At 37.3% G+C, this 22,864-nt stretch overlaps 2 protein-coding genes across 3 annotated transcripts; one reads left to right on the forward strand and one right to left on the reverse strand.

Moving 5' to 3' along the window:
• Window positions 1–1,279: 1,279 nt before the first annotated feature.
• Window positions 1,280–21,122, reverse strand: LOC115623781 (tachykinins). Of its 2 annotated transcripts, none has more exons than XM_030518322.1 (4): window positions 21,005–21,122; window positions 1,973–2,737; window positions 1,439–1,676; window positions 1,280–1,371 (listed from the first exon to the last, which is right to left on the reverse strand). In XM_030518322.1, the coding sequence occupies exons 2-4, from the start codon at window positions 2,675–2,677 to the stop codon at window positions 1,358–1,360; spliced, it is 957 nt and encodes a 318-aa protein (XP_030374182.1). In that variant the 5' UTR covers window positions 2,678–2,737; window positions 21,005–21,122; the 3' UTR covers window positions 1,280–1,357. The 2 variants fall into 2 exon arrangements, with proteins under 2 accessions (XP_030374182.1, XP_030374181.1); XM_030518321.1 differs by having other exon boundaries at window positions 1,439–1,700.
• Window positions 8,842–16,060, forward strand: LOC115623780 (beta-galactosidase). Its single transcript, XM_030518320.1, has 5 exons — window positions 8,842–8,958; window positions 12,824–13,049; window positions 13,254–13,468; window positions 13,530–13,947; window positions 14,858–16,060. The coding sequence occupies exons 2-5, from the start codon at window positions 12,832–12,834 to the stop codon at window positions 15,924–15,926; spliced, it is 1,920 nt and encodes a 639-aa protein (XP_030374180.1). The 5' UTR covers window positions 8,842–8,958; window positions 12,824–12,831; the 3' UTR covers window positions 15,927–16,060.
• Window positions 21,123–22,864: the final 1,742 nt, after the last annotated feature.

Consider the following 22,864-nt stretch of genomic DNA (forward strand, 5'->3'; position numbering starts at 1 on the left):
CTGAACAGGAATACCCTTAATGTATTGGTAAACAGAATTCTGAAGAACTCTCACAGGTAGCCGGCGAACATCTTGTCCACCCACACAATAATTGTCTTTACCTGCCTGTGGCTGAGTTTGTTCCTCAACTGCGCAGCTCTGTACGGTAATTCCCAAACATACAGAAACTCACACTCATTAATCATGACTTTCAATGTTCAAACTTCAATTGTTTACCTTATAGTAACACAACGTTTCAATTGTGCTTCAGGATTTTTAGACGAACATTGTTCGATTTATTGATTTGTCATCAGTCATACATATTATATACATATGTACATACATATGTATTGGTATGGCTGATAACATTGTCGTTTTGCTTTATCAGTTTGATGCTGAAACTGTGCTTCGGTCCGTCGTCAGCTGTTGAACTCAACCCGCAGATAATTGTCTTGCAATATGTTTGTCAACAATGAGACGGAAATTTATTATATAAATAAATTATTGTTGAAAGAAATTACTGGAACTTTTACTCTTCAAAAGTTTCGAACAATTTTACTAAACTATCTGTACATACATATGTATACATTATAGCTTTTTCGCTCGTGCACTTTTCTCCTCAGCTCATATTATTCGGTTTATTAAATATTTATTCATTTAAAGAATTCTGCAGTCTACATTTTCGTTTGCCTTATAACGAATTAGAAGAAAATGAAATGAAACTTTTGAAATTTTTCGAAATTGCATTCACTAATGCATTTTATTTCACAGTCGCCAGACTGCTAAGTGTGCAATAATTGTCAAACGCTGAACTGTTATTTTATTTAATATATGTATTTATTATTTACCATACAATATTTACAATACATAATTAGTTAGTATGGTGCTATATAGATTTGCTGTATGTGTGTATTTCCCACTGATTCTCAAATAAATAACTCACATATTTGGTTTTAAAAATGCATGGGCAGTGCCTTCCATGCGTTAATATTAAATGTTAATTTTGATTTGATAGTAGATATGCATTTAACTAAGTACACATACGTTTCGGGAGCACATACATACATATACATTCATAATTGGGAGCCAAGCTCCAATTAATTAAATTTTTTGCAATTACGATACATTTACATTTACAATATGGGGACGAGGTCTCAAATTGTTTATATTAAGCAACAGAGCAAGGAATATGCATTTAGTAATAGGTCTGTGAGTGTATGCGTGTGTGTGTGTGTGTTTATAAATAATCTCCAGCCCAGCGATTATTTAAAACATTTTCTCGTTGACTAGTTTTTTTTCATTTTTCAAATCTTGTTTCGAGGAACTGCAATTTCCATTTTGTGGCCTTAAAACTGTAGTGTTGAAGAGCTGACGTCATTTATTCGGGTAATGCTGCAAAGTCGCAAAAGTACAGGGTAAAGGTCAAGCGGCCCTTCAATGAGCAAGCTCAAGAACTCACCAGAACGTTTTCCGCGCATGCCCACAAATCCATTTGGCACGCGTTTCTCCTCATAGCCCAGCATGTTGGTTTCCCATGGATAGAACGGCTGCACCAGATAACGCGACTCGGGTGGATAATTAGCATCACTGTCCTCCTCAGCATCCTGCGCCTGCTCGTCGCTTTTCTTACCCCGCACTGCAACAAACTTGCTGTTGAAGTCCGCATACCGCTGCTTCTTGCCACGTGCTTCGTACGCCTTTTTAAACATATTCCGCCACAACTGACATGCATTAGTTTTAGAAAAGTAAAGCACAGCACAATCTAAGCGAGCTTTGATCAACAAGTTTCGGAATCTAACCTAAGGACCTCCTATTGTGTCTAACTTATGCAAAATATATTACAATATAATAATATGAGAAAATATTTAACAACGAATAAAGATAAAGAAAACTTTAACTTGGATGATCCTTGCAGTCGTTAAGGCATTATGTTTGCTTTATGTTGATCAAACCTCGCTTTTGACTCCTTATGAGCAGCTCAATTACCACTTACCTCGTTCAGGGCAGCTCGCTTATAGTGCTGATGCGACACATCCTTCTTGCCACGCACGCCCACAAATGCATTAACGGGCGCTCGTTTCTCCAATTTCTGTAGTGCGCTCTCATCCGCATCTCCGAAGACATCCGCATCCATAAACGTCCGCTTGCCACGCATACCCGTGAACCCGGTGGGGGCACGCTTGACCACCTCACCATTCTCCAGGGCCAGACGCTCCATAATTTCGTGCATCAAATTCTCCCGGAAACGTTGCTCCTCCATGCTCTGCAAGAGCTCGCCCAGGCGACTACTTCCCGGTGTATATTTCTTGCCACGCACGCCCACAAAGGCCAAGGGCGCTTTCTTGAAGCGACCGTTCTCTAAATAGTAATTGTCGTCGGCATAGTCTAGCGACATCGGATCGAGTTGTTGCTGCCAATTGATGTTGTTGTTGTTGCTGCTGCCGCTGCTATCATCATCCTCTGCCTGCAAATCTTTCTTCCCACGCATGCCTATAAAACTGGAGGTGGGGGCACGCTTCACCAGCTTCCTAAGCGGCTGCGGCTCCATAGCTTCCACTTCCGCTGCTGCTTCTGTGGGCTTAACAGTGGGGGCAACAGCAAAGTCGCCCTCAACAGTGCCTGTGTAGGCTGTTAACAGTAACAACAGCATTAACAGCATGCTGCCCGCTGTTGTAAGAGCTTGGTGCCTGTTATGCATTTGTATTCTCTGGAATTGTTGTGTTGCGTGCTTTTAGGCGGGCTTTGCAATTTCCAAACGCTGCGAAAGGCAATAAAGGAAATGTAAATGAATGAATAAGTGGGGAACCCTTTCGTTTGCTTTTTTATGCTGCACTTATCTACATATATGTGTATATGTTATTCAAATCCGCTGCGCCACACACTTGACCTTTATTTCTACAAGTGTAATGGAGCACAAACATTTGAGAGGGCTGCCTACTTATTTGGTTGGGTGGTTGGTGAATGGAAACTGTACAAGTGTCCTTCTTTGCGACTAAAACTAAAATACATATTCGTGCATGCACCCAAAAAAAGAAATGAATATTAGAAATATTGCTGCTCATAATCTGTAGAACAAATATTCGAATGGTTTCTTCTCGACTTCGTTATTTAACAATTTGAAGAAACTTTCTTTAAGAAAGTAAACAGATGGTATGTAAAGAGAATAATAATTGCCTATTAATATAATGATGGTTCGTTTGAAATCAAATAACATAAAAATATAATAATAAATCAAAAACATCAGCACCTACAAAAATAGCATCAAAATTAATATGCCCCAAAAGCTGACTATGTATTGATCATTTTAACTTGTCTGTCTCTCTAGCTTAAGTGGATTTATTATAATTAAATCCATTCACAATATATTCGTCATGTTTAAAAACATCTTTCAAATCGAATTGTGTAATGAAAAGAGCGAAAATTTATCACATTTCACTTAAAATGGTTACATGGTTGAAAATTAAAATTGTACACGCACGTTTTATTTTGAATATCAAAAATATTAGCAATTAGATGGTAAGCTAAGAGCGGAGAGGATAATGCTTGCTTCATCATTGCTTTGTTGAGAAAATATTTCAATCTGTATTTTTTAATCAGCCATCTACTACTTATGGCAAAGCACATAGGCAGCACCATCGCCTTTGATTATGGTTTGCCGAACTGAAATTCCGAAAACCCTTCTCAAGTTCATTTCCTGCCACTGCGAGAAGTCCCAATCCCTGTTGTTATATTCTACAATGCATTGCCTGTTTACAAGGTCATAACCGAACTAGAATTTTGTTACATTCTGGCTGCTTGTGCTCTAAAAATACTTTTATAACCTTTTGTAGCATATCTTAAATTTAGAAAAACATATCAATTTTCATTGTAATTCTATTTTTAAACAACCAAGCGAATCCCAATCCCTGTTGTTATATTCTACAACATTTATTCTACAATACATTGCCTTTAACAAGGTCATAACCGAACTAGAATTTTGTTACACAATTGGTTCACACTTAACCAGTATTTCCTGAAACAAATACATTCTGGCTGCTTGTGCTCTAAAAATACTCTTATAACCTTTTCTAGCATATCTTAAATTTAGAAAAAATATCAATTTTTATTGTAGTTATATTTTTAAACAACCTTAGCGTCCGTATTTTATCAGTATATGCTTCTAGTGTTGAGGGAAAATGCGATTTTGCATTGCAAAACATAATATTTCTCAAAATTCGGATTGATTTGCTGTCAAATGAATCTAGTGTTTTTCGATTTTAAACAGAAAGATTATTAACAAATACTGTGAAATGAGCTGATAATTTCTAGAAATCTACTCAAATATTTACGCGTATGAACTGGGAACTTTCAGCTTTTATTTGAAGCGTACTTTATGTTTTCAATATCCAAGATAATCAACTTTATTCAAGCAAGGCCTACACTTACTGATATTTATGGTAAGCCCAGATGCGAGATGCTTTACGTGATCATCAAATTACAGTGAAAGCTCCCTTAATGGACACCTTTTTTATCCGGACACTTTATCTAAAACATTCGATCGGTTATAAAGTATTTAAGTATCCCCTTAAACGGACTCTCCCCTCTTGCGAACAAAAATTGGCCGACCGTGAGTTTCCAGCCAAGAGAGTTTTTACTGTATATATGTATAAATGGACATTGGGATTTGTCCTATGTTGCAAATGTAAATCAATAAAATAAAGTGTATTTTTTATTTTCACTTTTCTATTGATTAAACCAAAAATCATTCAAATCGGAGATTGGGGCCAAACGAAGGGTTAATATAAATGCAGTAGCTTCTTAAAAAGTTTATACATTATTTTTTAAACACCCTTTTTTTTAGATGATACTCCAATGTCAAAGCAAAGACGCCAATATAGTCAGACAAAATTTTTCCAACAGCTATGTAAACAATTTATTGTTTTAGATGCACGAGGTACATATTCTAAACAAACCTGCCCGCTCCACTACTGCTCCAGTTAGCTTTCAACATGCTTGTTAAGCAGAATAAGAATTGTCATGCAAATGTGGCACTCGCTGGCTGTCTGGCTGTCTGGCTTTTGACTGCCTGGGTGGCTTGTTGGCTCGTTGGGTCGTTGGTTGTGCGACTGCCTTGGGCGTCCACGACTACGACGTTCTTCTTGATAAGCCCGGCGAATGGTGTCAGACTAATGCGGCTGTGGCGCACTCCTAAGAGCAATAACGCTAACGATGCAGCGCCAAATGCCATCACAGGAAGCAGCAAACATGTAATTCAATTGATTGCAATGCCGCAAGCCAACAAGTTAGCATAACGAGTGCAGTGGAGGGGGAGGGAGAGGAAGCTTGGGTGCAAATGAAAGAACTTACTAGGCTAAATATATCTATAGATAAAATATGACAATTGGATTGCTTGCCGTTCAATTGAATTGCAGCTGCACTTGCTGCTTCCGTTCCAATCAACAGGTTAAAGCTAAAGATTAAGTACAAGTAAAGCCATTTTTGAAAGTTATTTTAAGTTGCTTTCAATTAATGTTTAAGAGAATTTCGCATTACTATTTTAGCCACAACGAACACATTTTCAGCTTGAAAATTGAAAGTGTATTCAGCGTGCTTTTTAAGCTGTATTGGCTGCTAGTTTCCAGCTTTGTTTCAAGTGTCTAACACATGGAAAGTTGGAAAGTTCCGTTAAATACAAATCAAAATGGCCAACTATCGGGCAAGTTGACAATCAGTGAAATGTCAAACTGAAAACTACAAACTACTGAGCGTTAAATCCGTTGCAAGTCAGAGCATAAAGTTTCTTGCTTTGGCAAAATTAGCACAGGAAAATCAAAAGCTTCCGGTTGAGAGTGACGAGGGGAGTGCAACAATGTCATGTGGTAGTTGGCCAAAAGGCTAAGCCCATTCACAGCCAAGCACACGCATGCAGTCAACTGTCTAAGCTCTTAATGTGACGCACACGGCGTATGCGTAATATACCCGTATGTAGTCGCTGCCTACATTCCGCATACGCCCCGTGCCGGGCTCAGCTGTTAATTTGTTTGCGTATGAAGTAGTGGCACACAGTACATGTGTGTTTAATTGTGTATGTATGTGTGGGCCTACATCCCTGTGGACACTTTAAAATGCCAACAGCGTCCAAACATTAAAGATGTGTCGCCGAAACTGACGTGCGAGTTTTTGCATTTCAGCCTTTGGCAGCCAACACACACGGAGCCCAGTCAGCCAGCCGCTTACTACGTGCTTTAGCTACACATGTGTGTGTGTGTGTTCGGGGGGTTAATAAAAGCCCATTAGCCTAGCTGTTTTGGGTCCACATGTGACCCATGCCCCACATGGACAAAGAAAAATAATACAGACGAAGGAACCAACCGACATACGACAAAATGCAAAAGAAATTAATAATAAAACAACAAAATAGAAAATTCACTTTTTCGCCTCCGACCAGGAATAAAAGAGCACAAAAATCTCAAACTGAATGCCTGAGGCGTGCATTTTGTTTTGCCTCCCATCCCTCCTCCTCTCCTACCCTCCTCCAGTTACAACAATTTGTATTTTTCCGCCTCACTCCAAAACAAACAAACAAATGAAAATGGAACGTGTTGAAGCAACAGTTTATGCATAAAAGATGAGAGATAAGTATGTGACAGAGAAATAGAGAGAGAGAGAGAGAGAGAGCGAGAGCGAGTCTGTGTTGGCAAAAGTTTTGGAATGGAACGTGTTATGCTGCTGGCGTGACTGTACTTTTTAGTATGTCGCATGTGTACGAATTTTAAATGGATTTTTATTGCATTTCCGCCGCCGAAATGTCAAATTCGAATTGTCAGTTGGAAAAAAGTTCAAAGTTCAATAAGTTTCGGCGGCTCATTTAAGTGTTACTTTTATCAAATAAATATAGAGTCTGCATCTAAGAAGTTATACCTTCAAAAGCAGTGATATAACGGTACAGTATATATTCAAACTGTACTGTTGTTTGAGCAATAATTACATTTTTGATCTAATTGTTGGGTTTATTGCTATAACTAAACATTTCTGTTAAGTTTTTAAGGTACACACATTTTTGTGTAATAACATTTTTATCTAAGCAGTATGATTTAAGTATAAAACTGAATTAGTAGTAAGTTATGAAATAATCATGTTGTTGGTCGTTTCTATTCTTAGCGTCTGCATTATCATCAATTATTAAAGTGAAACCTTGTTTTCAGTCGCTAATTATTAATTAAACTTGTGTTGCCATTCAAAATTTTGCAAATCTTATCAGAAAAGGCAGATGTTAGGGAATGAGACGAAGTCTGCATCAAAAAGTGATAAGCAATTTCACTCTCCTGGCCACCAGTTTGTGAATCTGTAGAGCGTAAAGCAAACATTTTGCAGATACCTAGCGGTCTGGTATAGTTTATATACCCTAATCGTTCACATGGGTGTTTAGTTCACTCAAAATTTAATCAACGCCTTTCGAAAAATAAATAAATCATATATAAACACACAAACAATATTTTGAATGTTTTACACGTAGACAGAACTTACGTGACGTAGACGCGTGAAAGCATTTTAAGTTTAGAGAGGTAATTAGTATTATTGTTAGCGTTGTTGCAGCTTTGCCTCAATTCTGTACTGCACACATGCACAGACACGCACATAAATAAAATTTAGACGCAATTCGGCTGTCAATTGATTGATGCTAAGCATAAACATATGTGGCACAATTAAAGTAAATTAATTAAATTTCGAAATTTAAATTTGGCACACTTTTCATATTTATTTATTTTTGTAATCAATTATGTCGCCATAGCTGCCAACAATATTAAATTTTCAGCCTAATACAGTCCTATTCAGCTCATATACTCGTATGCCTATATCTTATATCTTCCCCAAGTCGTAACAATTTCCAATTATCCGCCATGTGTGTTGCTGAATGAAATGTAATTAAAAATTACATTAATTTAGGTGAAGTAAAGAAGAAACAAAAAAATCACGACGAATCACAAAAGTATGCGACAGCGTAGGAAAATGTCAAATTTGTAGCTTTTCTTTCGTTTGCGGGAATTTTGAGCTCGTTATACATTTTACTTGTTTGGCTTCCAGCTGTCGACTACAATGTCGTCGCTTTTCTTTTGTTGTTAGGAGAGGTCGGTTCTTGATGCCCGGTTCTTGTTTTGTGATAAGGGCAAAGAGCAAAACGTGGTTTCCCAAGCGTAAAATTTAGCACGACGAAGTTGGAGAAACTTAAATTCGTTGTGGACCATCATACCGTACCCTTACATCCGGTATTAGATGTATGTCTGTCTGCCCGCCTGTATAAACGAAGGGATCGCAGTAAGTACCAGAGCTATAATAAACAAACTTGGCATCCAAATTCTATATTTTAGTGTTGAGATTCAAAGCGCTGCTACAGAGCTGGAAAGCGCCTATTTCTGAGAGTTAAATCATTTCAAAATTCAACTATTAATTTCCTAAAATATGCAAAGTCTTATTGGACTGAATTCTAAAATATTGATTGAAATTAAAATTGTATATTGTATCGTTCAAGATTCGAACCCGCTGGTGCAGAGCTGGAAAGACGCCTACTTGTGAGAGTTAAATAATTTTCAATATTCAACTGTCTATTAATTTTCTTAAATATGCAAATTCTTATTGAACTGAATTCGCAAATATCGATTGATTGCGTGATTGAATGTTTGCTTGCGTGTGATCGCTGTTGCCAGCAATGTTGCATGCAATGGAGAATGTTTGGCGATCGTCAACATGTTGCACTTTCTCAATTCCAGTGCATTTTTTCCCACTCTAAGCGCTCTCATGCCGCTTATCAGCGATATGATTTACACACATATATGCTATATAGAAGCCCGTACTCAGTGCGACGCTTTCAGTTGAGGTTCGTCTTTCAAGCGGAACACACGCTCGTCTCTCAAGTTCCGCCGATCGCATACGCACGAATCGTACCGAACGCGTTGTGCCACAGAATCCCGAAAGAACCCATAATTATAAAGAATCAAAGGGGCAAGTGCTTGAATTATTGAATACATGCTGTGATGTACAATTGATTGAGCTTCAATTATATAGAATGTGTGTATCTGTGTGTGTGTTTGTGTGTATATGTGTGAGTTGTGATCATATTTCAGTTTTCGTTATTCTGACTGCCTTGGGACTTACAAAAGAATCGCCGACAGCTTTTCTGACCTTTCGTGGAAAAAAATTACCAGTAGCTGTTTAGCTGACAAATCAGTTGCGGCCGCCGTCTCAATTTCTATAGCTGTGTACATGCATATATACTTGTACCTATATATTTGTACAATCATTAGCAGAACAGCAAAAACTGTTATGCCAAAACAAAAGATGCAACTTTCTCGCTGCGGCTTCATTGTCTCCCCATGTACTCGTAGTATCGCATGCCGAGTTATTGTTTTTGTTATTATTGTATGTAGTTGTTGTTGTTGTTGCATTCTATGTGCCCCACTCTGCGGTGGTCTGAGCTCCATTCTCGCGGTTCTATGTAAAATAATTGAATTGGGTCAAACACTTAAAGTACTTTCAGCCCAGTGTGCTGGTGCCATGGCCCCCATTTTTCCTTCTTTTTGTTTGTACTTTTTATATTACTTTGTGGTGCCGAGTTTCATTCTGTTCTAATTGTTGTTGTTACTGTTGTTGTTCTACCGATATCGATGCATAACATTTGTTTAAGTAGCTGTATTTTAATGTCGCCAACTAAATTTGGAGAACAGAACGCATTAATGAGTGTTCATGTGTGTGTTACACACAAGTTCAGGGCCAGGGGATTCACAGATCATTTGATTCAGTCAATTAAGTTAATGTATTGCGTGAACTTAAATATGTACATATGTACTTACATATGCTATATGTATGTACATAAAAATACATATCTACATACGTATTAAAAAGAATTAAATGAATCATTACATTAAATGAATCAGTACACAATTTGTAAACAGTGCAGCGCAAGTTTATGTTTTGATAATTATACATTTAGCTATTGAACCATTAAAAGATTATTCTAAACAGCAAACATATTCAAAAATGTTTCCAATTAATCAAATTAAATGTCTGTGCATTAAATACTATATATGTAGTACAATAAGTGTTAAAGAGAATTAAATGATTATTATCGTACAAAATTTGTAAACGGTGCAGCGGAAGTTAACATTTGAAAAACAATATATATATGTGCTATTATTTGTATTTATTTATTTAACAATTAAAACATTTTTATAAACACCGAAGTACAGTAACATTTTTAAAAAGGATTTCATTCAATCCACTGTCTAAAGCAGAATTAAATTAAGGACTAAACATAAATCGAGTTTAAAATATAAAATTATAAGAAATATAAAACTTAGAAATTTACGTAGTCCGCTAAGCTAAGAAGACAAGAAAAGAAACAAACATTCGACCTAATTTCCAGTAATACTTGTATATACATATATATATATGTTCATAATTTGTTGTCTAACGACTTGTTCTTAACTCCATAATTATATTTATATTAATTTTTTTCATAAATATATCTTTCTTATTGACTTGATTTTCAATACTTTGGCTTATGTTTGCCATTATTTTAGACATCTGCCTTTGACAATTCTCTTGGTGAGATAATATTTTTGAGTATGAGGATATCTTAGGAAATTCTGGTATTTATGGAATTTTGTTAAGTACCTTATCACAATCGGGAGTTTCATCAAAATCAAAATCAAGCTCAGTAACAAAACATATGTTTTGTCTCTGAACAATTTTGGTTTTTATGAGTTTTCAATAATACTTCACCATAACAGACGAATCGAATTTTCGGTATTTTGGACATTGGCTGAACACTAATCGTCCGAATCCTCGAGGTTTTATTAATATTTAACTTATGATCAGTGACAAGTGAAATAAATCCGTTTCTACTAACCACAAATAAAAAATAGGCGTGGTTTAGTGGACGGACAAAAAACAATTAACGGCGAAGCATTGCAAAGTTGCAGATAAGTTAAGAGACAGACTAACTAATTAACACTTGACTACATAAAAGAGAAGATTTTACAATGGGTCGATAAAAGGTAACTTAGATAAATGAGTTAGCTTCAAAGATAGTTCAAGAATATTGGAGAACAAATCGGGTTCAGCAAGCGAAGTATCAAAATTGAACAATAATGATAACAAAGGCGGCTAAAGAGGCGAAAAAAAATCATTTTTATAAATAAGTTATATGCCAACATATATGTGTTTCTTTAAATTATAAGCTGAGTAGCTGATCCTTTTGGAGACAATGCAATCTAGACAGTAATCAATTATCAATCTTTAACAACAGATAAAATAGATGTTTCAAATGATTCTGAAATCTCTTTGGTGGCACTTTATCAGAAATCAAAGTGTTAAAAATGTTGTGGAAGTATTATTCATGAATGAATATTAATGAATTATTTTATGTCGATATATTCCGAAAAAGACAAACTAAACATGTTCAAATTTAAGCAATTGTCACAATTTTTACTCAAATAATATGATGCGCCAACCCGTATGTTTTTTTTTTATATAAATATTTCAATAAATACAATAAATACACAAAAATAGTTAATTGGCTTTAACCAATGAAATGATATTTGTAGAAATTAACCGAAATAGTCACCATTTGACAATCATATTTAATTAATGATGGATAGCAATAAATTGTAATGGCGTTTCGCATTTCAAATCATATTCACGTAGCAAAAAGTCAGATAAGAAAACAGACATATGTACATGTACTATGTAATCGTATGTATGTGTGTTGCCGTAATTGTTGCTCGTACTTTGATTTCGCACAGCTGTGGATAAGCTGGCAACTTAATTGAAAACAAACAACGGGAAAATACATAAACATTAATGCGCTGGACCTGCAACTGGAAATTCGGCCACAAAAAGAAACGTTTTATAAACAATCAGCAATCATAATGCTTAATATTTTGAGCATTTGACCAATCAGGCGTGTGAATAAACTGCTCAAAATTGTAAGCAGACCTGAAACCAAACAAAAATTAATTTGTCAACGAATTCGAAACGACGCACGTGCCAGATACACACACACATATACAAACAGACAAGAGACACAATCCCAGCCACAGCCACAATTGAGCCCTGAACTTGAATTAATAATGCATGTCAAGTGCTGATATCAGATTCAGCAGCTAATCTCAACGCAGCTCGCAGTTCCTAGGAAGCAGTGTCGTCTGCGGCTTCGTTTGCAACCGGAAACATTTGTGCAAAAAAATTCAATTGGTTGCACAAAAGTTTCTAAAGAGCTAGCGCCAAATGCAATTAACATTTAATGTTCTGTTTAGCATTTGCAGTCTGTTCTGTTTCCTTAACAGCACTGCTCATAAATATTTCGTTCTCTCGCTAACAGTGCTTCTTAACATAGTGTTTGCTTAACAGCACGCCAAATGCAATATGCTCCATTTTGTGTTCTGCTTACTCGAGAACGATCACTTTCTTATGGATGGGCAACCATTGCGCTTTATTGCCGGCTCCTGTCACTATTCCTTTCACTCTCAGTTCTGCTTTCCCTCTCAGTTTTGCTTTCGTCACAGCACTGCTTATAAATATTTCGTTCTCTTGTTGCGCTAACAGTGCTTCTTAACATAGTGTTTGCTTAACAGCACGCCAAATGCAATATGCTCCATTTTGTGTTCTGCTTACTCGAGAACGATCACTTTCTTATGGATGGGCAACCATTGCGCTGTATTGCCGGTTCCTGTCACTATTCCTTTCACTCTCAGTTCTGCTTTCCCTCTCAGTTTTGTTTCGTAACACCACTGCTTATAAATATTTCGTTCTCTTGTTGCGTTAACAGTGCTTCTTGGCAAATTTTAACATTCTGGTTTCTTAACAGCAAGAGCCATGCAGTTGCCGCTCTGCTTACTCGCCCTCTGCGCCGCTGTTGTGTGTGTGAGTGCCAATCGCACGTTTGTTGTGGATTACGAAAACGATCGCTTTCTCAAGGATGGCCAGCCTTTCCGCTTTATTGCCGGCTCCTTTCACTATTTTCGTGCTCATCCGGACACTTGGCAAAAACATTTGAGGACTATGCGAGCAGCTGGCCTGAATGCCGTGACCACGTAAGTCAATATAAATGCGACTAAAGTTTTGGTCCTAAAAGCAAATATTTTGCACACAAATTTGTGTAGTCTTATAGTGATGCCATTAAGGTATTGCTGCTTCAATCAATTTCAATTAAAATTCAAAATTAGACATGAAAATTACATGAAGAGTATCGTCGCGTCAAAATTTGACATAATCGTATAAGGTTTTTCGCTATCTAGTTACGTGGAGTGGTCGCTGCACAATCCGCGAGATGGGGCCTATGTCTGGAGGGGCATTGCCGATCTGGAACGTTTTATACGCCTAGCTGTGGCCGAGGACTTGCTGGTCATATTACGACCTGGACCGTACATTTGTGCGGAGCGCGACATGGGTGGCTTCCCCTACTGGCTACTCACCAAGTACCCCAACATTCGCTTACGCACTGCGGACATTGGTAAGAGAGCGCTTGAGGATGCCTTGATGGAAACTACTATTTAAATCAAATGGTTTCCTAGACTATCTCAATGAAGTGCGCATTTGGTACAGCGTGCTCTTCGCCCACATCTCCCAATATCTGTACGGCAATGGCGGTCCGATTATAATGGTACAGGTGGAGAACGAGTATGGCTCGTATTCTGCCTGCGATGGCAATTATCGCACCTGGCTGCGTGACGAGACCCAAAGCCATGTCAAAGACAAAGCCGTGCTCTTCACCAATGATGGGCCGAGTGTCTTACGTTGTGGCAAAATTCCCGGCGTGCTCGCCACCTTAGACTTTGGAGCTACCAGAGACTTGAGCAATACATGGCAGCGTCTGCGCCGCTTCCAACCCAACGGACCTCTCGTGAATGCGGAATACTATCCCGGCTGGTTGACACACTGGACAGAGCCCATGGCCAATGTGAGCACAAATGGAATTATAGGAACATTCATGTAAGTGATCGGCAGAGGCAATAAAATAGGCAGGAAAGTAGGGCTGAGATATGAATGATATAGGGCTGACAAGAATTTAAAGCAAAACAGTGGGATGAAGATTTCTAGTTACCCATTACTAGAAGAAATGAGTGAGGAGGATGGGAGACAGACGAAGCTCCTTCCACAGTAGTTTTGTAAAGGGTATAAGTAGCAGAAGTAAAAGGAGGAAGTGAACATTTGAAGTGATAGTAGACAGGATATCTCCTTGCACAACAGTCTTCCTAGAAGTTGTGAGGTGTGGTATTGAAGACATGGAAGTAGAAGTAATCCTTGAAGACCAATTCTCAAAATACAGTTCTTAATCGACAATTAAAACAGGATGTAGGTTTGGAGCTACCCTTGGCTAGAAGAAATGAGTGAGGAACATGGAAGGCAGACGAAACTCCTTCCACAGTAGTTTTCCTATGAGGTATAAGGAGCAGAAGTGCAAGTAAAAGGAAGAATGGAAAATTTGAGTGAGAGTAGTCAGGACATCTCCTTGCACAATAGTCTTCCTAGAAGTTGTGAGGAGTGGTATTGAAGACATGGAAGTAGAAGTAATCCTTGAAGACCAATTCTCAAAATACAGTTCTTAATCGACAATTAAAACAGGATGTAGGTTTGGAGCTACCCTTGGCTAGAAGAAATGAGTGAGGAACATGGAAGACAGACGAAGCTTCTTCCACAGCAGTTTTTTAGGAGGTATAAGTAGCAGAAGTACAAGTAAAAGGAAGAATGAAAAATTTGAAGTGAGAGTAGTCAGGACGTCTCCTTGCACAACAGTCTTCCTAGAAGTTGTGAGGAGTGCTATTGAAGACATGGAAGTAGAAGTAATCCTTGAAGACCAATTCTCAAAATAATTTCCTAATCGACAATTATTTTTTTTTAGCAATATGCTGGACAGTGGTGCTAGCGTCAATCTTTATATGTTCTTTGGCGGCACAAATTTTGGCTTCACTGCCGGCGCTAATGAGAACGGGCCTGGCAATTACTTGGCTGATATTACGTCGTACGACTACGATGCACCCATGACGGAGGCGGGCGATGTTACGTCCAAATATCAAACGCTACGCAGCATAATCGGTCGCTATATTCCGCTGCCGGATGTGCCAGTGCCCCAACCATCGCCCAAGCGAGCCTACGGAATCGTGCGCCTGACCAGCTGCTGCAGCCTGCTCTCCCCGGAGGGACGCCAGATCCTTGCTACGGGTGTAGTGCGTGCAACCAGACCGAAGACCTTCGAGGCATTAAACCAGTACTCGGGTCTGGTGCTCTACGAAACGTGGCTGCCACGTTTCAAGCGGGATCCCAGCATTCTGCATGTGCCTGGTTTGGCGGATAGGGCCTACGTCTATGTCGACAATGAATTGGTGGGGATTTTGGCGCGGGAAACGCCCATCTTCGATCTGCCATTGAGTGCCAGTGCGGGTAGCTTGTTGCAGCTGCTGGTGGAGAATCAGGGCAGAATCAACTATGGACAGCAGATTAATGACTTCAAGGGTCTGACGCAGGACGTGACGCTAGATAAGAAGGTTCTGAATAACTGGAACATGACCAAATACCCGCTGGAAAGTGTTGAGGATCTGCTGCAGCTCGTAGCGCAGTCCAATGCGCCGGAGGCAGATGCAGCCCAGGAAGACATTCAGAATCTGAAACTGCCACGTAAGCTGTTGCGCTCTGGTCCCGCCATCTACGCATCCATATTGAGAATCAACAGTGAGCAAGAGCTGGCAGACACCTATCTGGACATGTCGGGCTGGGGCAAGGGTGTGGTCTTCATAAATGGCGAGAATCTGGGCCGCTATTGGCCATTGGTGGGTCCTCAAGTCACGCTCTTTGTGCCCGCCCCCGTACTTAAGGTTGGGAACAATCGCCTGATAGTTGTAGAGTATCAACAGGCGCCCATCACCCAGCAACTGGTGTTTCGGGATAAGCCCATTCTGAATGCCAGATCCTAAAGAAACTGCAGCAACCAGAACTAATCCTATCTAATCTAATCTGTAATTTGTAATGAATGTTGTGCAAAATCCGTGGCAGCTTAAGCTTTGGGTAGCAACAATAAATGAAGTTCAGCCTTTTTTATTCATATGTATATTTTTAGCTTTCACACTGGTGTGTCGACAGGCTCATTAGGAGACAGCAAAGGACACTCACATCTGTGTAAATTCTGGGTGTACACAGATTTAAGCTTTATGCCCCCGCCTCGGCCGCCTGCAAAGTGACGCCTTGGTTTGTCAAGCAAATTAATCCCCAATGATTGAATCCACAAAAACTGTGATTAAGTCAGTCAACCAACAACAACTTGCCACGCTTGCTGCCACAACGCTTTTACGGCCAAAGTTTATTTTTACGGCCAAATCTCTGTGTGTGTGTGTGTTTGGGGCACTTTTTAAAAGAACACAGTGGCTAGCGCTGAAATTTTGTTTGCGAAAAAAGAGAAGCAACAAGTGTTTTATTAATAGACATCGGATATTAGTGCTCAAAATATAACTAAATATTGACATATGTACTTTTCCTGCTAAACTTAAAATGGTCTTCTTTTTTATGCAAGGGAAAATAAATAATAATAGAACTATTTGCCTGTAATTTTTTCGTGAAGTTCGATTAATAATTCACTTTATAATTTATAAAATAAAATGGAAGAAGTCAGTCTATGGAATTAAGGAAAACAAATATAATTGAGCATAATTGATTGCAATCAATAAAGTGATGTCGAAATTGACAAAACTTATACAAAACGAATGGTTACGGCGTCACTTGCTTCTCTACAGTTATTGCCAATAAAGAAAACTCGCGATCTTTCTTGAAAAAACACCTCTTTTGTAAATCGTACTGTTCTATATTATATTTCTCTTCTGTGATGCTATCCATATCAATATTTTCTCCCATTTTCTTCCTTTCCAGCAATGGGCGTGCGATTTCGAGAGGTCTTTTATAGAACTTCACAGCAATAAAATGTTATAATATTATAAAAATAAAACTGAACAATTCCTATAAAATGTATAAACTATAGTATGTAAGGCGAAAAATGTTTTGTGAGATATTTGCATCCATATTTCCGTATTTTTTCAGGAGGAAAACATTTCATCTACAGACTCTAAAAATTATAGTATTTCATCTAACTTTTAGCGATTTCGGTACCCAATTATTTAGCCTAGCTGTTATCACCATAATTAAAATGTTTATTTCGTTTATTGTATGGTGATTTGTAAAGGACGTGAATCTATCGATTCGCTGAACACACAATAGTTGTACCTAATAAATGGGTGCTACTAGGCCTACTTTTGCCTGTGCTTAGTTTTCTCATACAATATGTCCCTTTACCCTCCGGGTACAGAGTATAAAAATAAAGAAATTATTGATCCTAATTAAGAAATTCAAAAACTTTACATTTCAAATCTATAGATGCCAACATAAAGATTGTTTAACTTAAGCCACAAATTGCCGTCGTCTGTCGAAAGATAGCCACTGTGCCTAGTTACTTACTGAAATTGTAAGTTAAATAACACTTCAGCCCCACTGATGTCAAAATAATTCTCAAAATGCCAAAGCTGTAAAAGACGTGAAAGTGTCCTGCACCGGTTCGGTCTTTCGCTCTTGGCTTGGCTTGGCACTCGGCCAAATAGCTCCCAACTTGCACATCACAGTGTTTTTCCTCCTGTTGTTGTTGTTATTCTTTTAGCTCTCCAGTCGCGCCGTTGTTGTTTTTTTTACAATGTGCTCCGTAATGAGCCTACAACTTGTCCAGCCCCTTTAATTAGTATATAAAACCCAGTCAACATTTTTAAAAAAGAAGCATCTTTTGCGTTTATTTCCAGGTGTGACTTCTGGTGATTTTTCTATCATTTTAATTAACTAAAAAATCTCTAGACCGAAACTGTGACACTGATAGATACGAAACAAAAAAATTATTCTAAGAAAATAATGAAGAAGAATTTCTGAAAGATATTTGAAAAAATTGTGAAAAAACTGTGCAACTAAATAAACAACTGGCTATATTCTAAGGATATATTGGTACAGTTTTTAAAATACACTATCAGGATAAGCATGACACAACAGCGTGACATTTATAGGAGTTACCCAAAATAGAAGTGTTTTTCGAATATTTTCAAAGAAACGCTCTGCGTTTACTTTTTGAAATAAATACACGAAGTATATATAAATGGTGGAATAGCCTCAGTTCAAAACATTACTTTTTTTTCTGTTTTTGTGTTCTGCACTCTGCAGACTTAGCTTAATTGGCGCCACTCTTTCTTCGGCTAAAATGTTTGCTGGGCAGTCACGCACACACGCACACACGCACACGTGCATGAATGGTTGCTTGCTTTTTTAAAGCATCTTTTAGGCGCAGCTGCATTTCAAGTATTTGCTGTCCTGCTAAACACTTGTATGTATCTTCATGTAGAAAATAATTGTGCCGTGTGTGCTATTGTTTTCTTTATTATTATTATTTAGTTGTTTTCTCTGTTGCTTTATTTAGCAAAGTTGACATTTAAAAGTTGACATACAGAAGCCGACGGCCATTTTTAAAGCAACAGTAGTTGAAGTTGAGCGCTGCTGGCGCATTGATTACACACAGAAAAAAAACACCATAGCCATATCAATTGATTTGTCTTGGCCTGTGTCTCATAAATATGTATACATACATGCTATAAATATCAATATATTTGTATTGATTTGAAAAATTCGCCTTCAAAAAGCAATCAATTCATTTAGATAACCAAATATGTATTTTTCGGATACGTTTGCGATGACAGGACATATGTATATATGTATATAATGTTTATGTAATGAAAAAGTATAGCAGAATTTGATCAGAAAATGTAATATGTTCAAAATATTAAAAATGGTACAAATTTAGGAATGAAAAAGAAATACTTAAAAGAAAATGATACATTATTTAAAAGAAAATATTATGCCACCTAACCCTAGATAGACATTATTTTTCTAATCGATTTTTGTTTTTAATTAGTTCTTGAGTTGAAATTAATTAGTAGTTTGAGTTGAAAAGCTATACAAATTAATAAGAAATGTAACATATAAGTTAAGAAAATATGAGAATTAAAATAACTATCTAATCAACTAACAAAACCAAAAACCAAACCGAACTTTTAATATGAATATACTTTCAAATACCATATTGAGAGACTAGTTTGTTTTCATGTTCCTATATACTTATATTTTTATCTCTTTTATGTCCAGACTCGATTAGTAATTTCTTTATGTGTAGTTGTTGTTTTGTTACATAATTATTTGGCCATGTCATATCATATAATGGGCGCGTGTGTTTGCACATCGCACCGGATTCGGATGCGAGTCGCAGCCTCCACTCCTTAGATGTGTTGCGGCATGCCATGGCTATGCATTAATGTTGCTTTTTATTAGCTTTCGCCGCCGGCTTTTGTGGAGTTGCGTTGATGAGCCTCAGACATTGTTGCTGCTACACATTAGAACTCAAACACACACACTCACACACATAGGCAGCTTCAACAGTGAAGCAACAATTTGTGTGTGTAGGATTTTGGAGAAGAATTTTTAAGCTTTAGCCAACTGATCAGCGGGCGGGCAAGCAGGGCGGGGTAAGCCCCTCGGGTTTGTTCTCGTTGTTGTTGTATGTCATATTAGCCCATTATTATTGCCAACTGCCAAATCTGTGACATTTGAGACTTTGGGGCAGCAAAAGTTACAACAAGAATGCGTTCGTGCGTTCAAAGCGTAATCGGGCGTGGCTTAAAAGACAACGTTTTCTAAGTGAATTACAAAATGGGCTGCAAAAACCGTCACTTATTTCTAACTTGCCGCCGGTAAGTGGCGACCTACTGCAGTACATGGTTTTAAGGGCCAACTTTTTTAACTATTAGAAAGGCTTCCTAATTGGGTCTCAGATTAGATAAAAGCTGTGTACTATAAGATTGCATGCAATCCCAATAAATGGAACTAATTATATTTACCGACAAGATTTCAAATTTATTTACCTTATTTCTCAAACTACGAAAAATATTAATTGTTTAAAGTTGCTTTTTAAATTAGAATTGGAACTTTATGCCGCAACATTTAGGATTCTTTTGATGGCAAACTAACTGCCAAGCTATAAGTGACTATTTAAACAATCAAACCCTAGTGATCTTATTTGATTACAAAATAAGCTGATATGTTTCGACGAACTTGAAAAGTTTCTCCATTTCTCAAACTAAAAAGTAAGTTATAAATTGTTTAAAAATATAGGTACGCCATTATTGTGTGGTATTTGGAGAAAGTTTAATATTAATTTTTATTTGTATACCTACAGAAAAACAACAAATTAGAAACGCATTAAGAATTCTTTTGTTTTTAAAAGCTTTAAAATTAGGCAGCATAGACCATAGCGATCTAGTTCGATAAAAAGTTCCTGCATTTCTCATACTAAAAAACCAACAGTAAAGTCTATACAGATTAAGGATTCTTCTAAGCCAAGTTTAACCGAATAGTAACATTAATCAGAACCCGGCCAAAGCGATCTAGTTTTATTGCAAGGCACAATTTTATATTTTAAAGAACTCCAAGTAGCTTTTCAACTATAAACATGAATATACTATATTTGCTTTTTTAAAAATGTTAAAATTAAAATTGTAAGAATTAACAAAATGATGTGGGCATATTTATTAATATTTAATTGTGAGCTTTAAAAATATTTTGAAGAGCTTTAAAAAGATCTTAAGCAACCTAATCAGAAACATTGAAGTTTATATTCATAACTTTAGTGCAATATCCTACTAATTCACATTAAATATTCTTGGCACTTTTAATTTGATTTAAAATTTAGAAATTTAGTTTTTCACAGTCAAAAATTATAGTAACTTTTGACAGCTCAGGAATTAGCAGCCTTCTAATAGTTTCAGTTCAATTTTCTAATAAATATTATGGTACAGTCACAGTCAATATAATATCACTAAGAATATAAAAGATATATGCTGTACAATTTCCTTGCAATGTCATTGATTGACAATGCATCACCATTTTAAAACATATGACAATATTTAATCAGAAATCCACTTACTGAAATATTAATGTATTGTAATTATTTAATAAATTTTACTTGTTGCGAAAACGCCGTTTTTTAATTTGATTTCACTTTTTGTGAATTTTTGTTAGATTCCCGAACGAACGCGTCGGAATGATGGCAACAACTGAGCGACAGATCAAAGCGGCATTGGACTTTTAAATGCTCAACGCTCGGCACAAAAGAACACACGATGCAGATACGCTTCTACACACACGCATGCGACGAACAGGAAACGACAAACACGACCAGGCTCGGGTGCCTATCGCCTCTTTGTGTATGTTTGTGCATGTGTGCATGCGCTTGTTCGTGCATATCAACAATTGGTCGAATAGAAAGTAGCAACCTTCGTCTGTGTGAGTGTGTGTGTGTGTGTGGTCTGTATGGGTGTGTGTGCGTGGGTGGTCGTTGCTTTTATGTGGGGGGCGCCACTTCAGCGCCAGGCGCTTTATAAAAATGTAAGAAACAAAAAATGTGCTGCATACTTTCAGGCCGCGCAATTGAATTGAACGGAAATTTTGTTTGCATATGTGAATAAAACATTTTTTATTTTACTCTCCACGAGAAAAAGCGGCCGCAGAGTATGGCCATAATATAAATTTTTTATTTTACTTTGCTGCAACTTTGAAGCTGCCGCTGCTGTTGCCACTCCCGTTGAACTTTTTCGCTGGCAATCAATTTAAAATTACCAAAACACATGAACGGGTCACCATTTGTATTTGCTTTCGCAAATTGTAATTAAAATGTTTCACACTGTCCGTGTTAAATAAATAATAACAATACACGCGTTATAGCCTGCTCTTATTATATAATGAATTCGTTTGAATTTATTATTTATTATATCTTTAAGCGTAAATAGCCATCGGATTTAAATACGAAATTAAGCTGAATCTATAACAACAACATCCGCCAAAGGAAATGTTGCACTCTTTGTAATATTTAAATTGTTATTCTTTTCTGTTTTTTGGCCGTCTGCTCCTGTGCTCTAGTCAAGGCCAGTAGCGTGCATAATAAATGCAACATTTACAACAACCTCTTTGCAAGATAGCCACCAAGACTTAAGACTCAAGACACAGGCACCCACGTGCCACTTCTAAAGGCCAAGTGTATGTAAACACACACACTTGCATACACACATCTACATATAGTTAAAATTTCAAAGTGGATGTTCGTTTTAATGGTCCGTTTTTTAAAACAAGAACGTTCAAACAAATATCTGTTCTCTTTCAAGAAATATATGTTTGGAAGATCTAAAAATTCATAGATACACTTCGTGAAGAAACAGGGGAACATATGTATTTATGAGAGGAGAAAATGGGAAATCTCCGCCAAATCACATTTATGGTAATAGACTCATTGTTCTTTCTATCCGACCGAATCGTGGAATGGACAATATAATATAATCAAACTTATTTCCGAGTCATTTAATTTTATATAAATTATAATAAAATGTCTGGCCTTCTGGGCAACACACCTATTGGATAATAATTTAACATTTATAATTAATTCGTTTCATATATATTTCCAGAAAGTCTATTTACTGAGTTCCTAAGCCAAAAACCAAATGTAATAATAAGTAATTATTCCAGAGCAAAACATAGAACTGTGAAAATCACAACTCTAATAAGATCAGATTTCCATTTTAAGCATTCTTCACTGTACTCTGTGCGTAGCTAGAGGCAAGTGCTCGTTGTTGTTATTGTTGTTGCCCTACAAGACAATGCAACACATACATTTTTGGGCTAAAATTAAACGTATAATGGTTATTGCTGTTGTTGCAACTGCGACTGCCCCTTAAACGCACTCATTTCCGCAGCAGCAGCAGCCGCAGCCACCGCCAACGCCATTGTTGCAACG

The sequence above is a fragment of the Scaptodrosophila lebanonensis genome, unplaced genomic scaffold, assembly GCF_003285725.1.
Source record: "Scaptodrosophila lebanonensis strain 11010-0011.00,11010-0021.00 unplaced genomic scaffold, SlebRS2 tig00000053-arrow-pilon, whole genome shotgun sequence".
NCBI classification, from domain to species: domain Eukaryota; kingdom Metazoa; phylum Arthropoda; class Insecta; order Diptera; family Drosophilidae; genus Scaptodrosophila; species Scaptodrosophila lebanonensis.

Bases quoted from the DNA above. Each gene is read 5' to 3' on its own strand.
- LOC115623780 (XM_030518320.1), top strand. From the start codon at position 12,832: ATGCAGTTGCCGCTCTGCTTACTCGCCCTCTGCGCCGCTGTTGTGTGT. The intron at 13,050-13,253 runs GTAAGTCAATAT...TTCGCTATCTAG, and splicing joins GGCCTGAATGCCGTGACCAC to TTACGTGGAGTGGTCGCTGC. The intron at 13,469-13,529 runs GTAAGAGAGCGC...ATGGTTTCCTAG, and splicing joins CTTACGCACTGCGGACATTG to ACTATCTCAATGAAGTGCGC.
- LOC115623781 (XM_030518321.1), bottom strand. From the start codon at position 2,677: ATGCATAACAGGCACCAAGCTCTTACAACAGCGGGCAGCATGCTGTTA. The intron at 1,701-1,972 runs GTAAGTGGTAAT...AATGCATGTCAG, and splicing joins AGCGAGCTGCCCTGAACGAG to TTGTGGCGGAATATGTTTAA.